At 44.7% G+C, this 23972-nt stretch overlaps 2 protein-coding genes across 4 annotated transcripts in view; both read right to left on the bottom strand.

Annotated features, from left to right (window-relative positions):
- Positions 1 to 23972, bottom strand: part of LOC115083857 (zinc finger protein 271-like) — a 634158-nt gene that overhangs the window by 163360 nt on the left and 446826 nt on the right. The gene's annotated exons all lie outside the window — the stretch shown is intronic.
- Positions 141 to 23496, bottom strand: LOC115083856 (zinc finger protein 585A-like). 2 transcript variants are annotated; one of them, XM_029587893.1, is made up of 3 exons: positions 23442 to 23496; positions 13142 to 13261; positions 141 to 4816 (listed from the first exon to the last, which is right to left on the bottom strand). In XM_029587893.1, exons 1-3 carry the CDS (start codon positions 23473 to 23475, stop codon positions 1779 to 1781), a joined length of 3192 nt encoding a protein of 1063 aa, XP_029443753.1. In that variant the 5' UTR covers positions 23476 to 23496; the 3' UTR covers positions 141 to 1778. The 2 variants fall into 2 exon arrangements, with proteins under 2 accessions (XP_029443753.1, XP_029443754.1); XM_029587894.1 differs by lacking the exons at positions 13142 to 13261; positions 23442 to 23496 and adding an exon at positions 9596 to 9655.

The following is a 23972-nucleotide window of genomic DNA, read 5'->3' on the forward strand; positions in this document are numbered from 1 at the left end:
GTAGGAAATGGGGAGCCAGTGGAGATCCTGTAGTATGGGAGTGATGTGGTCAGTTTTCCTGGTGTTTGTTAAGATTCTAGCCATAGCATTTTGGAGGATTTGGAGGGGTTTAATAGTGGAGGCAGGGAGACCTATGAGAAGGGAGTTGCAATAGTCGATTTTAGATAGTATGGTGGTTTGCATAACAGTGCGGAAGTCGTGGGCGTGGAGGAGGGGCTTCAGTTTTTTGAGGGTTTGAAGTTTAAAGAAGCCCCCTTTTAGTAGTGATTTAATGTGAGATTTGAAGCTTAGCTGATTGTCTAGGGAAACTCCTAAATCTCTGACACTGGGCGGTAGTGTGTGAGCTTGTGAGGCGTTTTGATTCATTTGGTGGATCGAGTCGATAGATTGACTTGTTAGGATGAGGATTTCTGTTTTAGAGGCATTGAGTGCAAGGTGGATATTGGAGAGTAGAGACTAGATGGTGAGCCTTCATATCTGTCGGTCCTGTACTATGGAACGCTTTACCTGAAAGTTTACGTGTCATGGAAGATTTAACTTTTCGTAAACATTTGAAGGTTTTCCTTTTTCAAGAGGCCTATGAAGGCACATGAGATTAATAAATGCAGCTTGGCTATAGTAGCTACATTTTGTGTTTTATTTGTCTGATTTGTTTTTAATGTACTGAATTTACGATTGTATTTTAATATTTTATTTTGATGTGATTCATCTAGCATGATAATATCCAATCTGAGTGGAAGATAAATATTTTAATAAATAGATAACAGAGAAGTCAGGGGAGTGAGAAGTTCCCTTCCCTTTCACAGTCTACCTCCCTCACATCCTGTGACCTTTGGGTATATTTTTTGGCATGGGGGGGTGGAACCCTTCTGGGCATATCTTCATAGAGAGGCTGTGGTCTGCTTCAGCCCTTGGGACATAAGACCCCATGGACAAATCACCATATTGCTGAGGTCTTATTCAGCCTGTAGAGTGTGAGAACCCCTCGGCAATCATCATTGCACAGCTGCAGTTCTGCATTTCTACCAATGGAGGGTGGGATCACCACACCACGATGGTGCCAGGAAGCCCTGATTGGGTGGGCTACAGCCCAAAATGGGTGGGCTAGGCCCACCATGACCCATTTGTGGCTATATCACTGATTGTATAAATATTAGACAACTCACTATGGCATACATCAACTTGAAGGTACTTTGATAGCATCCACTCTTGGATAATACATTTCCTAGAAATGTAGAAGTGAGACCTGTATTAACATAGTAATAATGGCAGAAAAAGACCAAAATGATCCATCTAGTCTGCCCAGCAAGCTTCCCAAGGTAGTAACTGCCGCTCTGTGCAGGTTACCTCCATGTTTCTCTTATTGATCGAGTACAATTAAATGGTTTGCAATCTGCATGGATTCTCTGGTTTCTCATGAGGTCTTCCTTTCTCCTGAAGCTTTTACCACAACTAATACATGTAAACAGTTTCACTCTAGTGTGGATTTTCTGAGGTTTATCTTCTAAATGAAGCTTTTATTACATTTGGTGCAAGTAAATAGTTTAAATCCTGTGTGTATTTTTTGGTGGGATTATGAGGTATGACATGCCTGAAATGTTTGCTACACTCAATATATGTAAATGATTTCTATTCTGTGTGGATTCGCTGGAGCTCTTGTCTTCTCAATAATGCTTTTACCACCCTCAGTATTTGTAATTCTTTCCCTCATATGTGGATTCTCTGTAGTTATAAGGTGAAATGAAGCTTTTTTTCACAAAAAGTACATATAAAACGTTTCATGCACTGTGCATTCTCTGGTGGACTGTGAAAGCTTGCTTATGTCTGAAATTTTTACCACAATGACTACATGTAAATGATTTCTCTCCAGTATGCATTCTCTGGTGAACTATAAGCGCTGGCTTATGACTAAAGCTTTTACCACAATTAATACATATAAATGCTTTCAATCCTTTAGGGAGTCCATGGTGGAAAGTGAGACGTTGCTTATGACTGAAGGTTGTACCATACTCAGGACATGTCAAGAGTTTCACTCCTTTGTGTTTTTCTCCACCATTGGTGTTGCAGTGCTGTGTAAAATAATCCTTCCAAATAAAGCTTTTACCATACTCAGTACATAGATACGGTTTAATTCCTTTATGTATTCTCTGATGGACTGTGAGAAGTTTTTTGTAACTGAAGCTTTTACCACAATCAGCACATGCAAATGGTTTATCTTCATTGTGTTTTCTCTGGTGGAGGTTCAGTGTGTATGAATGACTAAAGCTTTTTCCGCATGTAGTACATGTGAAGGGCTTCTCTCCAGTGTGTGTTCTCTGGTGGATTGTGAGAGCTTGCTTACGACTGAAGCTTTTTCCACAATCACTACATGGAAATGGTTTCTCTCCTGTGTGAAATCTCTGGTGCAGTGTAAGGTGTGCCTTCTGAATAAAGCTTTTACCACACTCAGTACATATAAAGGGTTTCACTCCTTTGTGTTTTCTCTGGTGGATAGTGAGATTATACTTATGACTGAATCTTTTACCGCATGTGACACATATGAAGGGTTTTTCACCTGTGTGGGTTCTGTGGTGGATTGTAAGAGCCTTCTTATTACTAAAGCTTTTACCACAATCAGTACATGTAAATGGTTTCTCACCTGTGTGAATTTTCTGGTGCAGTGTGAGGTTTCCCTTCTGATTAAAGCTTTTGCCACACTCAGTGCATAGATATGGTTTCACTCCTGTGTGTATTCGCTGGTGGATTGTGAGAGGCTGCTTACCTCTAAAACATTTACCACACACACTACATATGAAGGGTTTCTCTCCAGTATGTGTTCTCTGGTGCTTTTTCAGAGCTTGCTTATGACTGAAGCTTTTACCACAATCACTACATATAAATGGTTTTTCTCCTGTGTGAAACCTCTGGTGCAGTATGAGGTGTGCTTTCTGAATAAAGCTTTTACCACACTCAGTACATATAAATGGTCTCACACCTTTATGGATTCTCTGGTGGATTGTGAGAGCTTGCTTCCCTCTAAAGTTTTTACCACACACAGCACATGTGAAAGGTTTCTCTCCAGTATGGGATCTCTGGTGAAATGCAAGAGCTTGCTTATGACTGAAGCTTTTATCACAATCAGTACATCTATATGGTTTCTCTCCTGTGTGAATTCTCTGATGGAGTGTGAGATGTGCCTTCTGAATGAAGCTTTTCCCACATTCAATACATACAAACGGTTTAACTCCTTTGTGAATTCTCTGGTGCACTGTAAGAGGTTGTTTATAACTGAAGCTTTTACCACACTCAGGACACGCAAAAGGTTTCTCACCTTTGTGTTTTGTCTGGTGAATGGTAAGACTATACTTATAACTGAAGCTTTTACCACATGTAATACATGTGAAGGGTTTTTCTCCAGTATGAGTTCTCTGGTGGATTGTGCAAGATTTCTTATTACTAAAACTTTTACCACAATCAGCACATGTAAATTGCTTCTCTCCTGTGTGGGTTCGCTGGTGCAGAGTGAGGTTTCCTTTCTGATTAAAGCTTTTGCCACACTCAGTACATATAAATGGTTTCACTCCTGTGTGGATTCTCTGGTGAATTGTGAGAGCCTGCTTGCGTCTAAAACCTTTATCACACACAACACAAGTGAAGGGTTTCTCTCCAGTATGTGTTCTCTGGTGGATTGTGAGAGCATGCTTGTGACTAAAGCATTTACCGCAATCAGTACACATAAAAGGTTTCTCTCCAGTGTGCAATCTTTCATGTAGTGTGAGGTTTCCCTTCTGATTAAAGCTTTTACCACACTCCGTACATATAAATGGTTTTACTCCTGTGTGGATTCTCTGATGGATTGTGAGAGCTTGCTTGCGGCTAAAGCTTTTACCACACTCAGCACATGTGAACAATTTCTCTCCAGTGTGGATTCCTTGGTAGCTTGGCAGCTGTTCCTTCTGACTAAAGCTTTTACAAAACTCAGTACATTTTAATTGTTTGTCTTCTTCGTGGCTGTTCTGGTGTTTTGAGAGGTCTGCCATCCTACTGAAGTGTTTTTCCAATTGTGTAGAAAAGAATAGCATCTCACCAGTATGGGTTTTTGTATTACTTGAAAACACTTTCTTCTCACAGAAGCTTTTATTGCATTCATTACTTGAATTCTGTCTGTCTCCTTCCTCGAATTTTGGGTCTCTTGTGAAGTTTTTTGTCTTATTGAAGCTTTCATCATCATCTGTATATGACACTGTTCTCTCTTCTGTGAAACTTTTCTTGTATTTTGTGAGGCTTGCTTTAGTAATAACGCCTTTTGAATGCTCTGCACTCGTATACAGTCTCTCTCCTTTGTTGATTTTCTGGTGTTGCATTAGTGCTTGCTTGCTACTGAAACCTCTCCCACCCTCAGAACACGTAAAAGGTATCTCTCTTGTGCATATTTTCCGTTGTACCTGTACTTCTTCCTTTTGCCTGAAGGTGTTCCCACAGTCTGAAGATGTAGATGCTCTCTCTTCAGTGTTAGATTTCTGCTGTGATTTCCGAGTCACAGGATCCCTGAATAGTATCCCACATACATTATGTACACATCTCTCTTCTATTGTCAGGTTTCTTTGCTCTTCCACTGGGTGTGTGATATTTCTGGCTCTTTGCTCACTCAAAGCAGAGTCTTCTGTTGAATTTTCTTGCTTTTCTTTGATGGATTGACTCCTGCGCTTTCTCTCCCAGCCAAAACAGGAAGAAGTATAATCTGCATCTCTTTCTGATAACATCTTGCTCCCCTCTGAATTCTCACTGAGTTCCCAGTGATGTGTGTCTGTGTTAACGTATCTGGGAGCGTCATTTTCTAGATAAAAAAAAAAAGTAAACACTGAGCATTACTGTAGGAAGAGGACAGTTTAATGAGTTCAGTAATACAACATTTGGTTTTTCTTGCGCTGTTGCTTTTCTCCTGAAGAGGCCACACTGTGAAAGTTTTGCAAGCTTAGTGTCCTAACATTGGCCTGTAATACTGTGTCTTGTCCTCTTGCATGTGAAATAAAGGGACAGGATGCAGAAATATTTTCTGTCTCTGATGATCGTGGAGGACGCTTTTCAAAGCCATTTACCCAACTAAGACACAATTTAGACATAAATTGGCTTTCTGTATATTACTCTCCCACAATGTGTCTAAAGATATGAGCGTACTTTTATTAGCATTGAGAGAAGACATTCCCAGAAGTATTTTTACATTAGGGGAAGAGAAAGATTGTGTCTAGACTGAAATTTCTTATTTATGTAAGGTTATTCCACTAAATTCCAATCAAATATGGATCACTGCGGTTTGAAACCCACACACAATTTAAAATATTAACAAACAAACAGCTCTAACATGTTCTTCATCTAAACTGTGCCCAAATAATTTTCCCTCTCAATCAAAATGTTTGTACATTATTTTCCATTTCAAACGTGCCTGCACTTGGTGCAAGGTCCAAGGGTAAAAAGCGGCTGCAGACTTTGTCCCAGTGAGGACAGCGTGAAATTTCCCTGTGATCTGCAGTGAGAGAGCCGAGATGGAGGAGTGAGCCCGGGACGCACAAGAGGTAACCCAGCACTGGAGGGAATATTACAGCTAAAGAGCAGGGGGCAAAGGAGAGAGCGACAAGGACTGGAGACAAGAATTACAGGAGGGAATTCTAAAGAAATGTATAAAATCATAAAACAAGAAACTGAAAACATTAACCATGTAATTCATTATCTGCATAAATTCTAAAAAAACGTGTTAAAAGGTAACCTAACAATCAACCCAAGATGGGCAGGGTTCAGCTTGATGCCTGCTGGAGCAACGATCAAAAGTACTGGGTGGGTGGGAGGAAGGGGCATTCATTTGTTATCTTAACAGGGGAGGGAAGGGGAGGCCAGCACTGAACCATCAGACTTTTAATCTTAGATAATACTTGGAGGTGTTTGGAGGGTTGTGGTGGCTTTCAAGCCAAAGTTAGATAATTTTATTCAGGAATATTCAATGGTATGTTCAGCTCGCTGAATATCCAGGATAACTTACCTGGCTAACTTTGACCAAATAAGTTAGCCATTACAGGCTTTTTTTTTTTTTTTTAATATTGACCTCTTTATGATTAGGAGAAAGTTATGTGATGAAATTATATGGTTAATGTTTTCAGTTTCATGTTTTATGCATTTCCCTAGAATTGCCACTGTAAAGTCTTTTACCTGTAGCAAGGCGTCTCTGAAGAGAGCAGGATGTCAGTCCTCAGCCATGGCTGACATAAGAGAGAGCCCAGCAGGTCCACTTAGCCCATAATAAAGCACTGTACACCGACGTGATATCTTTGATGAGCAGCGGTATATAAAAAATTATAAATAAATAAATAAATAAGATGGAGAAACTAACTCCAAAGGGAGGCAGGAGGATTTTGCGAGGACTGACATCCTCCTGCCCTCAGAGAACCCCGGTTACAGGTAAGTAATTCCAGTTTCTCCGAGGACAAGCAGGATGGCAGCCCTCACACATGGGGGAATCCCAAGCTAGAGGCCACCTCAAACAGAGAGGGAAAAATCAAAATGAAAATTGTGCCAATGGGCCTCACCGATTTTGCTAAACAATGGGCTCTAGGAGGGATGCAGTTGGGTTCTACACCTCAAATAGACTCTGTAGGACAGACCGGCCATTATTACTGCCCAGGAGGCAGGAATGAGATGTGAACCTGTGGAAAAAAAAAAAAAAAAATCTACATCACAGCTTCACAGACCTCCTCGATGGTGATGGATGCCGTGTGGGCTACCAGTGGTGCCATGGCTCTAATACTGTGAGTTTTGACCTGGCCTACCAGATCCAGGTCTGCCTGTGGGCTCCAGGAGGAGACTTGATCTGCTAGCCAAACAGAAGCAGAGTGCTCGGCTGTGGAAAATCCAGACTTACTGGAATCAAATGAAATAAAAAGCTGGGCAGACTCTCGGAGGACTTTAATCTGCCTCAGACAGAAGGCCACCGTTCCGCTGCAATATCCTATCCTACGGTAGGCCAAAACGTAGGATGTGTGCTTAGAACCAGCACTACCTGAAAAGAAAAAAAAAAAACAAACTTTGCATAAGGTGGACAAGTCACTACGGCATAGTGCTCGCCAGCTCCGTGTGCTGAAGTGACTGCCACTGAAACTTTGACCTTTCAGGTCAGTCAGTTCTGCTCGCAAGAGTCCAGAAGCACAAAAACCCAATTTTATCATCAACTGGGCAAACACCATGTTAAGGTCCTTTCACAGCCGGAGGCTTCAACTGGAGCAAGCCCTGCATTATTCAGACAACGAAAAGTTACAAGCAGATGCATTTAACTTCAGTAAGGTGGTGATAAATGCCAACTGCACCGACATTGAGCTGGTTATTAAATGTAAAAGGAGCTCAAGCAGTTTCTATGAGAAGCAAAATGGATCTAGGGCCTTCCCCTCACACCACATGGCAAAGGTACTCCACTCAAACCACAGGAACTCCTCGTGAAATTCGTTTTGAAAGCCAAAATATAAGAGACCCAATTCCACTCAAACCACAGGAACTCCTCATGAAATTCGTTTTGAAAGCCAAAATATAAGAGACCCAATTCCACTCAAACCACAGGAACTCCTCATGAAATTCGTTTTGAAAGCCAAAATATAAGAGACCCAATTCCACTCAAACCACAGGAACTCCTCATGAAATTCGTTTTGAAAGCCAAAATATAAGAGACCCAATTCCACTCAAACCACAGGAACTCCCCGTGAAATTCTTTTTGAAAGCCAAAATATAAGAGATCCAATTCCACTCAAACCACAGGAACTCCCCGTGAAATTCGTTTTGAAAGCCAAAATATAAGAGATCCAATTCCACTCAAACCACAGGAACTCCCCGTGAAATTCTTTTTGAAAGCCAAAATATGAGAGACCCAATTCCACTCAAACCACAGGAACTCCTCGTGAAATTCGTTTTGAAAGCCAAAATATGAGAGACCCAATTCCAGACAGAAAAAGGGGTTATAGGGCTTCCCCCCTTTAACATCCAGGCTGCGAGAGACAGACACCCAATGGTGGTGGTGCTGTAGCAGCCCCTGATCCTCACTGATCAATGTTGGGGAATTCCCTAAAGCCAAAAGGAACCCAAACGAACATCTCCCGAAGAAGCAGGAAGCAAATTTGCCTTAGTCAATTCAGAACTAACATAGCTCATAGCAGATGATGGCTGATAAAGAACAAAATGGTCCATCCTGCTCTGGGCAGGTTACCCCCAAGGCTTCTGTTAAGGGTAGGACTACCGCTGTTATGAGGATACTAGTTTCCTGGTCTCTCCTGAGCTTCCATAAGATCTTGTGACACGCTTACAAAAGGCCCCGATTCCAATCTGCAGCAAGGGTATCCGTGAAAACTTACTGCATGCTCCTCTCTCTTGCAACAGAAGATCAGGAAGTTTTTCCACTCGGAGATGCAAACAAAGCTACTATGGGTGTGGAACATCCCCGGAATACCTGGTTTGCTACTTCCCCTATGCAAGGACCAATCGAGGGTTTCCAAGACCTGAGAGGACAGTCCTCTCACCCACAGACACCTTGCTCTGAGGACCGTTCTGTGAGAGATGGCCTAGTGCCACAGGCAGGTACAATCTCACCCCTCCTTGCCTGTCCATGTAGAAAACACAGCTACCTGAATGTCTGTTTGGATGAAGACAAATTTGCTAGGCAAACTCTTAAAAAGCTTCAGGGCATATCTTACTGCTTTTAGCTTGAGGAAGTTGATCTGATGAATTCTCCCTGAGAGGCCGATGTAAATAAAGTGCATTCAGCTGAATGCAATGGTTTTACCCACACTTAAAACGCACATTTTGTGCAGGTAAACATTATCCCCATGCAGGAAGAAGTTTTATATGCACAAAATGGGCGCTCAGCTCAGGGCCCTCACATGGAAATTCCATGCAAATGACTGCATTAGGCTTTCCCTCCCAATGCACACATTTTCTTAACACTAGAAACTTTATTCCTGGTCAGAGGTAGAGTAAAGTTTCTAACACTGGATCTGCCTTCCCTCAGCCCACAAGGACAAGCAGCAGAGGCTTGGCAGTGCAATTATTTTTTTAAGTCTAACTGTGGCCAGATAGCCAGCTAGGAGCACAAAATAAGCTATGTTCCTATTATAAGAAAATAAGAAATTGCCATGCTGGGTCAGACCAAGGGTCCATCAAGCCCAGCATCCTGTTTCCAAAAGAGGCCAATCCAGGCCATAAGAACCTGGCAATTACCCAAACACTAAATAGATCCCATGCTACTGATGCAATTAATAGCAGTGGCTATTCCCTAAGTAGCCATTAATGGACTTCTCCCCCAAGAACTTATCCAAACCTTTTTTAAACCCAGCAACACTAACTGCATTAACCACATCCTCTGACAGCAAATTCCAGAGTTTAATTGTGCATTGAGTGCAAAAGAACTTCCTCCGATTAGTTTTAAATGTGCTACTTGCTAACTTCATGGAGTGCCCCCTAGTCCTTCTATTATCCGAAAGAGTAAATAACTGATTCACATCTACCCGTTCTAGACCACTCATGATTTTAAACACCTCTATCATATCCCCCCCTCAGCAGTCTCTTCTCCAAGCCGAAAAGTCCTAACCTCTTTAATCTTTCCTCATAGGGGAGCTGTTCCATTCCCCTTATCATTTTGGTCGCTCTTCTCTGTACCTTCTCCATCGCAATTATATCTTTCCTGAGATGCGGCGACCAGAATTGTACACAGCATTCAAGGTGCAATCTCACTATGGAACAATACAGAGGCATTATGACATTTTCCATTTTATTCACCATTCCCTTTCTAATAATTCCCAACATTGTTTGCTTTTTTGACTGCCGCAGCACACTGAGCCGACGATTTCAATGTATTATCCACTATGACGCCTAGATCTCTTTCCTGGGTGGAAGCACCTAATATAGAACCCAACATTGTGTAATTATAGCATGGATTATTTTTCCCTATATGCATCACCTTGCACTTATCCACATTAAATTTCATCTGCCATTTGGATGCCCAATTTTCCAGTCTCACAAGGTCTTCCTGCAATTTATCACAATCTGCTTGTGATTTAACTACTCTGAACAATTTTGTATCATCTGCAAATTTGATTACCTCACTTGTCGTATTTCTTTCCAGATCATTTATAAATATATTGAAAAGTAAGGATCCCAATACAGATCCCTGAGGCACTCCACTGTCCACTCCCTTCCACTGAGAAAATTGTCCATTTAATCCTACTCTCTGTTTCCTGTCTTTTAGCCAGTTTGTAATCCACGAAAGGACATCGCCACCTATCCCATGACTTTTTACTTTTCCTAGAAGCCTCTCATGAGGAACTTTGTCAAATGGCTTCTGAAAATCCAAATATAATACATCTACCGGTTCACCTTTATCCACATGTTTATTAACTCCTTCAAAAAAGTGAAGCAGATTTGTGAGGCAAGACTTCCCTTAGGTAAAGCCATGCTGACTTTGTTCCATTAAACCATGTCTTTCTATATGTTCTGTGATTTTGATGTTTAGAACACTTTCCACTATTTTTCCCGGCACTGAAGTCAGGCTAACTGGTCTGTAGTTTCCTGAATCGCCCCTGGAGCCCTTTTTAAATATTGGGGTTACATTAGCTATCCTCCAGTCTTCAGGTACAATGGATGATTTTAATGATAGATTACAAATTTTAATAAATAGATCTGAAATTTCATTTTTCAGTTCCTTCAGAACCCTGGGGTGTATACCATCTGGTCCAGGTGATTTACTACAATCAGGCCAATCTTCTAGGTCCACCGTGATTTGGTTCAGTCCATCGGAATCATTACCCCTGAAAACCTTCTCCATTACGGGTATCTCCCCAACATCCTCTTCAATAAATACGAAGCAAAGAAATTGTTTAATCTTTCCGCGATGGCCTTATCTTCTCTAAGTGCCCCTTTAACCCCTTGATCATCTAACGGTCCAAATGACTCCCTCGTAGGCTTTCTGCTTTGAATATATTTTAAAAAGTTTTTACTGTGAGTTTTTGCCTCTATAGCCAACTTCTTTGACTTCTAGCATTAGCATACAAACATTTCAAAGTGTGTTTGTTTGTATTTTCATTCTGCTTTTTAATTAATATGGATAAATTGGAATCTTTTAGCACAGGTGAGTTTTTAATTATAGGCACTTGGACTACTTTTCTTATTATTGGAACCTCACTGTTGGGATGCCCCAACTCTAATGCTTCATTAGTATCCTTTGAAGATACCTCCCTCTGAACTATGCCCTGCTAAGCAACTGTTGGCTTTCCCCTTTGTTGTAGTTTAAAAGCTGCTCTATCTCCTTTTTAAAGGTTAGTGCCAGCAGTCTGGTTCCACCCTGGTTAAGGTGGAGCCCATCCCTTCAGAAGAGACTCCCCCCTTCCCCAAAAGGTTCCCCAATTCCTTACAAAACTGAATCCCTCTTCCTTGCACCATCGTCTCATCCACGCATTGAGACTCTGGAGCTCTGCCTGCCTCTGGTGACCTGCGCGTGGAACAGGGAGCATTTCAGAGAATGCTACCCTGGAGGTTCTGGATTTAAGCTTTCTACCCAAGAGCCTAAATTTGGCTTCCAGAACCTCCCTCCCACATTTTCCTATGTCATTGGTGCCCACATGTACCATGACAGCCAGCTCCTCCCCAGAACTATCTAAAATCCTATCTAGGTGACGCGTGAGGTCCGCCACCTTCGCACCAGGTAGGCATGTTACCAGGTGATCCTCACGCCCACCCGCCACCTGGCTGTCTACATTGCTAATAATCGAATCACCAACTATGACGGCCGACCTAACCCTTCCCTCCTGGGCAGTAGGCCTTGGGAAGATATCCTCAGTGCGAAAGGACAATGCATCACCTGGAGAGCAGGTCCTTGCTACAGGTTCCTTTCCTGCTGCACTAGGTTAATGCTCTCCAATCATGAGACCTTCTTCCTCCATGGCAGCACTAGAACTGCCAGACTGGAGTTGGAACTTGGCTACTATGTCCCTGAAGGTCTCATCTATATACCTCTCTGTCTGCCTCAACTCCTCCAGGTCTGCCACTCTAGCCTCCAGAGATCGGACTCGTTCTCTGAGAGCCAGGAGCTCTTTGCATCGCATGCACATGTACAACTTCTCACCAGTGGGTAAAAAATCATACATGTGACACTCTATGCAAAAGACTGGGAAGCCCCCCTCTTGCTGCTGGACTGCTGCCTTCATCTCAAATTTGTTCAGTTCCTACTTAAGTTTTAGGTTGCTATGGGAGTAGGAATGTATGTAATTAGGGTCTTTTAAATGTATTAGTGTATTCACTATATATCTGGTAGTGGCCTACAAGAGAATGATAAAACTCTCAATACGGTGTGGGGAATTTGTGAAGTGAAGTTAAAAGATAGATTCTTTTTTTTTTTTAATGTGAAAGTGGCAACTGCCTATAAATTAAAGGATGAGCTAGGGGCGGGTGGGGGGGTTGGGAAATACAAACACACTAACTTGTTTATTAGCTACTTTACTGACTATTTAAAGCACAAACACACTAAATAATATACCCCAATAGTTTACTTCTCCCCAACACTTTTAAAACATTTCCCAAATAGAACTTACTGATTCCTTTCAGCCACTAGCAAGGTGATCCTCTCCTCTCAGTGCTACCCCCTGAGGGATGGTCCACGAAGGAGTCTAACACCTCAGGAAGCCTTCAAAAACTTCACAAACCATTTCTCTCTCTCAATTTAAATTTGGTCAGACTGCAGGTTTGCCCCTCTGCCAGCTGCTGGAGACAGAGAATACTGAGGGACTGCAGGTGGCACTCTCGTTATGTAGCAGTGCCTCAAGGTTTTGTTCTCTGTCTCCATCTGCTGGTAGGGATGCATAAACCCACTTGTCTGGACTGATCTGGGTATGTACAGGAAAGTGCTGTTCTTCTCCTGCCTGTGGGTTGAAGGGTAGAAAACACTAAGACAGGGCTGTTATTACCACATCACATCGAGGTAGGGAAGCCCCGTCCTGTGTGACGGCTGCCTGTAACAGAAACCCTGCGAGTGATTACAGAGCTCTCCCGAGGAGCTGGTGAAGGGATCTCTGCAGTTCCCAGCTGCTCCTTCCACTCCTCATCTCAGCAGTTTTACCCCGGTCCCTCTTATTCCTGCACTCACCTGAGCAGCTGCTTCTCCCAGTTCCTCTTTCCTCTGATCCCGGCTCATCCCTGATGTATGGCTCCTCTCCTCGTTCAATGTGGGATATAATATCAGGGGCGACGCTCGGAGAGCCTGATCCTGGGGTAAGAACACCACATTAGGCTTTCCATAATCACTCTAGGTATGAAAACTTTCAGTTGAAGAGGAACAGTTTCATGGCCCTGCACATCTCAAAAATATCACATAAAATCTCTTTGCTTATATAGTTAGTCTATCTCCAATTATGAATAAAGAAATAGTTATCAGTCATTTAATTATGCAAAAGCCTTATTTCCCTTTATTCAGGAACAGTGAGTAGGTCCCTGCATCAGAGGACTTACAATCTAACTGGGAGATTCAATAAGTTATAGTAGGGCTATAAAGGAAAATTGGTTCTTACCTGCTAATTTTCGTTCCTGTAGTACCACAGATCAGTCCAGACTCCTGGGTTTTGCCTCCCTGCCAGCAGATGGAGATAGAGAAATTTTCACATAACTCAGTTTGCCAACTGCAGTCCCTCAGTATCAACCTGAACCCAAGCCAAGATGACAGCAACAACCATAAATTATTAAGCAAACTCCCTCCCCTCCAACAAGCCGGAAAAAGGTGAAGTTGCCCAAAAAGACAATAGAAAACTCATTTTCCAAATTTAACATAAGCGGTCAGCATTAAAAACCTCCAGCTCCACACTATATCCAAAGCAACAGTTTGAGAGGCCAACTCTCCCCCCCAATAAATGGGTGGGTCTCTGGACTGATCTGTGGTACTACAAGAACAAACATTAGCAGGTAAGAACCAATTTTCCTTTCCCTGTATGAACCCAGATCAGTCCAGACCGTGGGATGTACCAAAGCTCCCCTTAACTTGGGGGGGACCTGGAGAGTTCCACTCGTAGAACACTCTCACCAACGCACATGGAAGCCGGAGCCCCAACATCCAAGTGATAAGGCCTAGCAAAAAAGTGTGCAACAACTTCCCAGTAGTCACCCAGCAAATTTCAAGGGGAGACAACTGTTGTGACTCAGCCCAGGAAGTTGCCTAAGAAAGTGTCAAGTGCGCCCCTAAACCCTCTGGCAGCGGGCGCCTTTAGAAATGTAAGTTGACTCGATCGCTTCCTTCAGCCACCGCACAATTGTAGCCTTAGACGCCTTACTTCCCTTCTTTGGGCTGCTCTAATACAAAGAGGTGATCTGATCTATGGAAACCATAAGTGACCTTTAGTTACCTCAATAATGCATGCCTTCCATCTAAGAGCCTAAGCTCCACCATGTGAGGCGCAAAGGAATCCAAATCCGGAAAAGCTGGAAGCTCCACTGTCTACATAAGATGGAATGCGAGACTACTTCAGGCAGAAAAGAGGGCACCATGCGTAGATACCCCCGAATCAGCCATCTGTAGGAAGGGATCTCAACACCACAGTGCCTGGAGCTCTGAAATTCTACAGGCTGAACAAATAGCCACCCAGAAAACCACTTGAAGAGTCAAGTCCTTCATCGTAGCTCTCTTTAGTGGTTCAGAACGAGCCTCACACAATCCTCTAAAGACTAGATTCAGATTAAAAGACGGACAAATGTTCCGTGCCTGAGGATGCAATTTCTTAGCTCCCCGAAGGAACCATTTAACATCCAGATGTGCGGACAGAAGATACCCTTGCACCCAATGTCGCTACTTGGACTCTCAGAGAGTTAAAGTCCAGTCTCTTGATCAGAACCCTTCTACAGAAAAGCCAAAAAGCAACACCATAGCATGAACAGGCTGAGGCTCACTCTGTCAGCTGTGGACCAGGACTCGAAGATCCTCCAAATTCACACATACGTAAAGAATGTAGAAGTTCACCTAGCCAACAATAAGGTGGAAATAACCACTTCATAATATCCCATGTCAGACATCTCCTCTCAGAAGCGAAGCTGAGAGACAGAAGTGAACCACCCGACTTGAAAATATTGGGCCCTGGTGGAAAAGAGCTGACTGATCTCTGAACCTCAGGGACCCGTCTATGGCCAAATTGATCATATCTGGAGAGCAAGGTCAATGTGGCCACTCTGGAGCTACCAGGATCACATTGCCTGGATGTTTCTCTATCCGCCGTAATCTCTTGCCCACCAGAGGTCATGGAGGGAAGATAAAGAAGAATCCCTCAAGTCCACGGAGGTACCAGAGCTCTGATTCCTTCCGTACCGTGTTCTGCTCAGTGGCTGTAAAACCGTGACACCTTGGGGTTCTCTTTGGTCGGGATACCCCCATCTTCCATGAATGAGACACATCACTGCCTCAGACAGCTCCCATTCCCCAAGGTCTAACTTTCTTCGACTGCCCCCACCACAATCATCTTGATGAAGGTATGCGAGGCCGTTGCCAGCCGAAGGGAAGGGCTTGAAACTTATTGTGCTCGCTAAATAAAATTATTGAAAAATCTTTATTAATCTGTTTGAATTTATAAAATGTTTTTTTTAGCTATTTTGGAAGGTTGTTCTGTATAAGATATACTGTATAGCAATATATTGTTTTTGTATTGAAAATAAAGTAATGTATTAAAAGTTTTAATGTTTGCAGATATCTTATAAAAGATGTGGGGGGTGATGTATTTTTAAATGGGGTGTTCCCTGAAAAAGACGAAGTGGATTCATCGAAACTAGGTCCTAGAACTTTGGGGGTGGGTTACAAGAACTTTTGGGGTGGGGGTATATGTTTTATGTGTAATAAATTGTGGGAGGTGTTATATATTGTATTGTATTTAATAATACAAAATTTTGATTTAAAGTGAGAACACCATTTTTTATATTTGAGAGTAATTGTTGGTTAATGGTGTGAGATTATTACCCCGGTATTACTTGCCACTTAGGACCATGAACATCAGGAATCTCTGGTGCTCCAGCCGGAGGCTTTGTGTACATACGCATCTGTCAAGAGACTAAGAGATGCAAAGAACATAAGAAATTGCCATGCTGGGTCAGACCAAGGGTTCATCAAGCCCAGCATCCTGTTTCCAACAGAGGCCAAACCAGGCCACAAGAACCTGGCAATTACCCGAACACTAAGAAGATCCCATGCAACTGATGCCAGTAATAGCAGTGGCTATTCCCTAAGTAAACTTGATTAATAGCAGTTAATGGACTTCTCCTGCAAGAACTTATCCAAACCTTTTTTGAACCCAGCTACACTAACTGCACTAACCACATCCTCTGGCAACAAGTTCTAGAGCTTTATTGTGCGTTGAGTGAAAAAGAATTTTCTCCGATTAGTCTTAAATGTGCTACTTGCTAACTTCATGGAATGCCCTCTAGTCCTTCTATTATTCGAAAATGTAAATAACCGATTCACATCTACCCGTTCTAGACCTCTCATGATTTTAAACACCTCTATCATATCCCCCCTCAGCCGTCTCTTCTCCAAGCTGAACAGCCCTAACCTCTTTAGTCTTTCCTCATAGGGGAGCTGTTCCATCCCCTTTATCATTTTGGTTGCCCTTCTCTGTACCTTCTCCATCGCAACTATATCTTTTTTGAGATGAGAACTCTCCCTTGTGTACCACTACTATGACCGACCTCAAGGTTGGACCTCAGTTTCCATACAGTAATGGGAACCTTGAGAGCCACATTTACCTTCTTTAAATCCAGTATCTCTTGAATTGGATACGGGGGGTGGGGGAAGAAACAGGACGCTTAACTTAAAATCGACCTCAGGCCACACTAAGTATGTTCAGGGACTGAGCCAACAAACTCAGCAAGACATCTCTGCGAAAAAATAAAAAATCTGGGCAGAGTCCAAAGTGGCTCTCAGTATATGCAGGTGAGAAAGCCAATTTTCCATCAGAATCCTCCAATGTCTCATGATCCACATCCCCTTGAAATTACAAAGGACAGCCTCCCTGCAGCATTTGCCCGCCGTGACTAACAAATGAGAATCCCTACATAGTAGGTTGCTTCCCCTTCACTGGGCGCCCCTACAGAAAGGTCTGCAGGCGATGTGAGATGCTGCCAGCTGCTCCAAGTGCTGCCCTGCCCAGAGAATCAACTCCCGGGCCTCTCGAGCCTCTGCCTGATTCTTGGTTCTGCCTTGACGGTTGATGAAGGCTACCATCGTCGCACTGTCCGATAGGATCCATACTGGATGGCTGCGCAACCTTGGCAGACAGGCAAGCAACACAAAATGCACCGCTTTCATCTCTAACTGACTGACAGACCATGGCTCTGCGCTGACCGATCTTGCCACACCCCATCCAATCGGAGAGGATCGCATCGGTGGTGATTATTACCCAATTCTGCACCACGCTCGAGACTGGTGCGAGTAAGCCACCACAAAAAAAGACTGTCCCTGGCTTCCACCTCTAATGGAAGAGGAAGATGAAATTCTTCCAATAATGGTTCCAGCAGGAGAGAAGAGCCCCCTGTAAGGGCCACATTTACAAGAACACCCAATGCATTAATTCCAATGTCGATGCCACAGAACCCAGGACCTGTAAATAGTCCCAGACCCTGGCACTGAAAGCTCCAGCAGAAGCCCAATCTGACTCTGCAATTTCAGCAGTTCCTCTCCGTGAGAAACACTCTCTCTGCCAGCGTGTCGAACTGAGTTCCCAGATACTCCAGTGTTTGAAAAAGGACTAAATGACTCACTGCTAGGTTCACCACCCATCCTAGAAACTTCAAGCGCATCAGTACCTTTTGTACTGATTGTCGACAGATTCTGATCCTCTGATTTTGCACAAATGAGCCATTAATCCAGATATGGATGCACCAACACACCTTCCTTTTGCCATGCGGCTGCCCCCACCACCATCACCTTGATGAAGGTACGTGGAGCTGCTGCCAGCCGAAGGGAAGGGCTCAAAACTTAAAACCTGCCCTTAGGACCATGAACCTCAGGAATCTCTGGTGCTCTGTCCTGAGGCTATGTGCACATAGGCCTCTGTCAAGAGACTAAGAGATGCAAAGAACTCTCTGTTGTGTACCACTACTATGACCGACCTCAAGGTTAGACCTCAGTTTCCATACAGTAATGGGAAACCTTGAGAGCCGCATTTACCTTCTTTAAATCCAGTATCTCTTGAATTGGATTCGAGGGGAAAGAAACTGGAAGCTTAACTTAAAATTGACCTCTGGCCACACTAAGCTTGTTCAGGGTCTGAGCCAACAGAATCGGGCCATGTCAACTGGGTTCAGGGACTGAGCCAACAAACTCAGCAAGGCATCTCTGTGAAAAAAGAAAAAATTTGGGCAGAGTCCAAAGTGGCTCTCACTCATATGCAATTTCTCCCTCTTCTACAGGTGAGAAAGCTCCAATGTCTCATGATCCACATCCCCTTGAAATTACAAAGGACAGCCTCCCTGCAGCATTTGCCCGCCGTGACTAACAAATGGGAGGCCTGAAGATGCAATCCCTATATAGTAGGTTGTTTCGCCTTCACTGGACACCCCTGCAGAAAAGTCTGCAAGCCCTGGAAACATTTCACCCAGGAGGAGGATGGATCTATACCGGAGCCCAGAGGCCTAAACTTGCTCTCTCCCACCTCTCTCTCTTGGAGAAGCTTCTGCCCTTGGGAATAAGGGAGGAGGAGAACTGACCGTTGCCTCCCACTCCCCTCCCGAGCCACCATAAGCCGAGGGGAAGTCCCAACATGGGCAAAAGCTGCAATAGTCAAATCGCTTTAAGCAACAGCACCGACACAAATGGAGAGCGAGTGAGGATTGAATTGCTATCAGACGGCAAGCCTCACAGATAGCAAGGCACTTGGACCTGTTCGTCCCCGGCACCTAGCTCTCCTGAACTTTGACTCTAGGCGGCCTCCTGCGCACACTCCAATGCCACCTGGGCGTACACACACACACACAGCCCTCCAGGACACGCGCAAATACGTGTTCAAGACTAGGTCGCGGTCAGTACATGCTCATATAGGCCGTGTCGTACATGCGCAAGTACCTGCGCAAATATGCGCTCACCTTTAGGTTGAAGTCTTATGCCAGACGTACCCGCGCAAATACATGCTCCAGTCTAGGTCACGGCCTTATGCGCACAAGTACCTACGCAAATACGTGCTCAAATACCTGGGTATATATGCGCTCAAGTCTAGGTCACTCAAATCTAGACCGTGGCCTTACGCACACAGGTCCCTGCGGATGCAACCGCTGCAAGGCCCAGCACACAGCTAAGCAAAGCCTGCCTGCAGCTTCAGTATGTTTAGGCCCGGATCTGTTCAAAATCCGGCCCCGAAAATCAGAGAAGGCCAAGAATCCATGGAAACTAGGGCTGAGCGCCAGCATTCCCCACTGCCTATTCTGCTAAACAAGCAGGGCACATCAGCAAATTAAAACCAGAGAAGGCCTCCGCCAGAACCAGAGACTCCTCCTCTGTGAACGTGCCTCTCTGCACTTTTGCGAGACAAGGAACCACCAGCCATAGTGGAAGAGATTTGCCTGTCTCTCCCGCTGATGCTGCTAGGGAATCAAAAGTGGCCAACATTTCCGTGCTGACTGTGAAAGCCTTGGTGCTGGACCCCATCACCCGGCAAGGCTCCTTCTACTGGTGCGGCCATGCTAGACGCAGAGCCCTGAATGCCACGCCGCTTATAACGCTGTTCTTCTCCGCACCCGCGGCACCACCAGCATCTCAACACCATCTCAGCCCCCCCCCCCAGGAGCAAACACCCGGTCTCCTCTGCAGACAGAGAAGCTGCGGATAAAGCCCATTGTTGAGCTCCCCAAGCTGCTAAGGTAGCTCCCCCTCTGGAACCCCGATGCTGCACAGATTCCTCCAGCTAGGTCCTTGATCTTTTTTTTTTTTTTCACTCTGAGAAAAAATAAAGATACACAGAAACTAACACTTTCCTTTGGTGCAAAGGTTCCGGTTCCAGAAGTGCAGGCCGCGTGGCAGATCAGAAGAGAGCCAGACCACTGGCTATATCAGTCTCCTTTTGCCAAACTCTAGCGAGCCAGCCCAGGACAAACCATATAAAAGGAAGACTTTCCCTGCTCCAGTGAGCTTGCAGTGCAGAACTGCCAGCAGGTTCCACAGCTGTCACGTGGGGGATGAGGGATCTGGACCACCAGATGTCCACCCTTGGATCTCTGGACCGAGCTATCAGAAGACTCACCAACCCTCTGCTAGTCATCCCAAATCAGAGGGGATGGCCTCACCAGGATCTCACAACCCCCTGGGAGGATCCGGAAATTCTCTCTTTTAATCTTTTATTTTTCTCTCTCCAGACTGCAAGTTTTACACCATATAACTCTTCTGGAGAAAGAGTAATACTGAGGGACTGCAGGTGGCACACTGGATTATGCACAGTGTCAGTTAAACCCTCTCTGTCTCAATCTGCTGGCTGGGAAGCAAAACCCAGGAGTCTGAACTGATCTGGGTACATACAGGGAACACAAGATAAACCGCGTACATTGCGTGATATTGCATCAACACAGCAATATTTGAAAATAATTTGCATAAAATGGACAAGATTCCCTCACTCATTCCAATGAGCTGTTTTGCATGGCATTTGCATGCATGAATTTTGCAGATCCATGCAAAGCAGCTCATCCATAGGTAATCTCATGTAAATACAATAATATTGCTGACTTTGAAATTTATCAGCCGTGTTATTTTATCTGCAGCTCTGGGGAAAACATTAAACTAAAATAAGAACATTGAGGCCTTAAGGTGGGCCCTTTAAACCTAATGTTAACAAAAACAAAGAGCACGAAAAAGAATAAAAAGCGTGCGGAGGTCAAACACGACCCTCCTCCTCCCTCCAGGGCTGCCAACTGAGGCAGTCACAGCCAAGGAAGTTTATGCACAGCTCGCCATGAACACGTGACTACGGCCTCCCCCCCCCCCAACCCCGTCAACAGAGATGCCCATAATGGCATAGGTTACCCCAATAAGAATATAGACAGGCAGCTCATCCCCCTGTACCCCTTTCTCCACTCACACCCACAAATTATTTAAAAAATTAGTTGGGTTTAATGGTCCACCCTTCCCCCTCCCTCGATCCCCCAAATTCAGATAATAATTGTTGGTTTCAAGTAGGGAACCCCCCCCCCCCCAAGACCCTTCCACCCTCCTGAACCCCTCCCCCCCTGTATCTCATTACCTAAAATCCATGAAAATCTGCAAGCGGAAGGGACAGGGGCGCCCCCTAGTCCCAGGCGGTGCCATTTCCCAACATGACACCGACCTGGCATCTCCCTCGTCACATGACTGGGGCAAGGTCTGGACACAAGGGGAGGATGGGCAAAGGGGTATGGGGGGGAGGTGTGGGAGCCGTCAGCTATTTTTGTTTTTATTGAAAGGGGGGTGGGGGGAAAAACCTGTGCCATCTATATTGACTAGGAGGGGAAGGGAGGGGGGGGGGACTGTGTTTAAACATTTTTGGTCAAAGCCAGCTCAGTCAGCTGCCCCGGAGTGAGGAGGGGAGGGGTCATTTTTGACCTCTGCACAAATTTTATTGTTTTTGGCCACTGTTTGTTTTGGTTGTGGTGGGCTCTTTAAGGCGATGGCGGCCCTATGCGTCGGGGCCAACATTGCACGGTAAAGGGCACGGCTGCGCTGTTTTGCCTCGTGGAATTTTACCACAATACAAAACAATGGGGCGAGATATCCGCAATATGCTTTGAAGGGAGGTTACGCCCACCCGTGACAGCGGGGCACATCCCTGAAAAATAATTGCAGCTTTGTGAAGCCAGGCCTGAGGCAATGGAGGGAGAAGGGACCTGCTGAAGGTCACAAGGAGCAGCAGTGGGGGGAGGAGGAGGATTTGAATCCTGGCTTCCCAGTTTCTCAGCCTCTGCTCCAACCATGAGTCCACCCTCCTCTCCGCTGTATCTTTATACCTCTTCCTCGAAGATCTGCCTTCACAGTGAGGAAAGGGAGGGGGGGATGAAAGGCCACGTGCACTGTTTTGTTTCTTTCATTTTAAAGAATTGAAACATCAAATGAAATGAAAAAAACAAAGTGAAATAAATCATTTACAGTTAACATTCCTAGGGAAGAGAGAAAGGATCAAAGACCGAGGGAAAGATGAGAGAGGGAGAGGAGTGTAAATGGCAGGAGGAGGAAAGGAGGAGAGGGGGATCTGGTGCCAGAAGAAAGGAGGATCCAGAACTGGGAGGGGAGGAGGAAGAAGGCCATAGCCCAGATTTCTGGGATTAGAAGGGCAGATCTGGGATGGGGAAGATTTTTCGAGGGGTGGGGGGAGTCATCCTCTCTCTATGCAGCACAGATTCCCTCTCACACTCATACACCAAGCCCCTCTCTCTCTCTCTCACACATCCATCCACCCCCACACTGAACCCCTTCTTCACACTCCCACCCATTCCCCAGTACTGATCACCTCTCCCCTCTCTCTCACACACACACACGATTAGTGAGACCCCAAAAGGCAGAGTTACTCTCCCCGGGAGCCCTGCCAGACTAAGGTGCCAGGGGATGCTGCTCTCAGGGCCAGGAAGTTAAACCTCCCTCTCCTTCACCCCCATGTGTCCAAAGAAGCCCTGATGTACTGCCCCTCCTGTCCTCCTCCTCTGAAACTGATCAACACATAAATACTCAGTAACCAGAGCCCCTGCCATTAGCTCTGGGTATTAACCCCTTCCTAGCCTCCAAAGAAGAGCCTTGGGTCAGTTGGCACCAATTTGGAAAAATCGCTCCTGCCCCTTGTGGACCCAGGGCTGGTAACTTGGGGAAGAAGGTCAGGGGAGTGAGGGGGTGGGGTTAATGGAAAAGGTTAGGAAGATTTGGAGGCCATGGGGTGGGGTAATGGCTGGGACTCTGGCTACTGAATCTTCATGGGCTAGCAAGGTTGGGGGAAGGGGAGATGCTACCACAGGCCATCAGGGCTTCCTTGGACACAAGGTGCTAGGGTGGAAGTGGATTCAACAGCAGCTTGTGGGCCCTTTTGAGAGTGCAGCCCGTGGCAATGATCAACATTTGTTCTAACACAGATTACACATTCTTTGCCAGCCACAGCAATCTGAGATTTACAAAACTGCAGTCCTGTTTCATATAGTAACAAAGTAATGACGGCAGAAAAAAAGAGCAAAATGGTCCTTCTGGTCTGCCCAGCAAGCTTTCCAAGGTAGTAACTGCCACTCCGTCACAGCTTAAACTGGCTCCAAAGTGATCACTGCAGCGTAAACTGGCATGATGTACCCACAAATATCAATATATAAAAGCTAATAAATAAAATAAATTCTCATCCTTTTTGACAAAATCTCAGCAGGAAGAGCTCACACTCAGAACTACACTTATCAAGATGTCCTAAGGATCTTAAAAGTGTAAAATTGCCTCTTACCCAGAGAGATGAGGGTCTCATAATTCTCCTTCATCACCTCCTTGTAAAGCTCCTTCTGCCCTTCATCTAAATCCTCCCACTCCTCCTGGGAGAAATAGACAGCGATGTCCTCAAAGGTTACTGGGACCTGAAACACAAACCAGAAACACATTCAGCACCTTCTGTATCATGTCAATCAGGAGATCTTACAGCACTGAGGCTCACCAGGGCAGGGGGGAAATTTTTGTGGACGTGTATGACTCACAGTTACATAATACCGAATCCCAGACTTTAAGGTGAATTTTCAAAACGTTTTGTACATAAAATTCAGCTGATATGCGAGAAAGAAACCGCAACTCACGCAATCAGTATTTTTAAAATGTTCAATGTACCTGCCTACATCTGCTTTCACATGCAAATATTTGCATAAAAAAGGGGGTGAAGAAGGGCGGGAGCAACACATACGCACAAGTCGTCATTTTAAAAGGCGCATACACACATATATGTGCTCATTCACTCACGTAACTTTACATTTGTTAATTATCTGGTAAT

The sequence above is a fragment of the Rhinatrema bivittatum genome, chromosome 2 (genome assembly GCF_901001135.1).
Source record: "Rhinatrema bivittatum chromosome 2, aRhiBiv1.1, whole genome shotgun sequence".
Lineage (NCBI taxonomy): Eukaryota > Metazoa > Chordata > Amphibia > Gymnophiona > Rhinatrematidae > Rhinatrema > Rhinatrema bivittatum.

Excerpts from the sequence above, each read along its gene's own strand:
- LOC115083856 (XM_029587893.1), bottom strand. The coding sequence starts at position 23,475 with ATGAAGGAGAATTATGAGACCCTCATCTCTCTGG. Across the intron at positions 13,262-23,441 it reads TGAGACCCTCATCTCTCTGG|GATCAGGCTCTCCGAGCGTC; the intron begins GTAAGAGGCAAT and ends TTCTTACCCCAG. Across the intron at positions 4,817-13,141 it reads TGGGAGAAGCAGCTGCTCAG|AAAATGACGCTCCCAGATAC; the intron begins GTGAGTGCAGGA and ends TTTTTTATCTAG.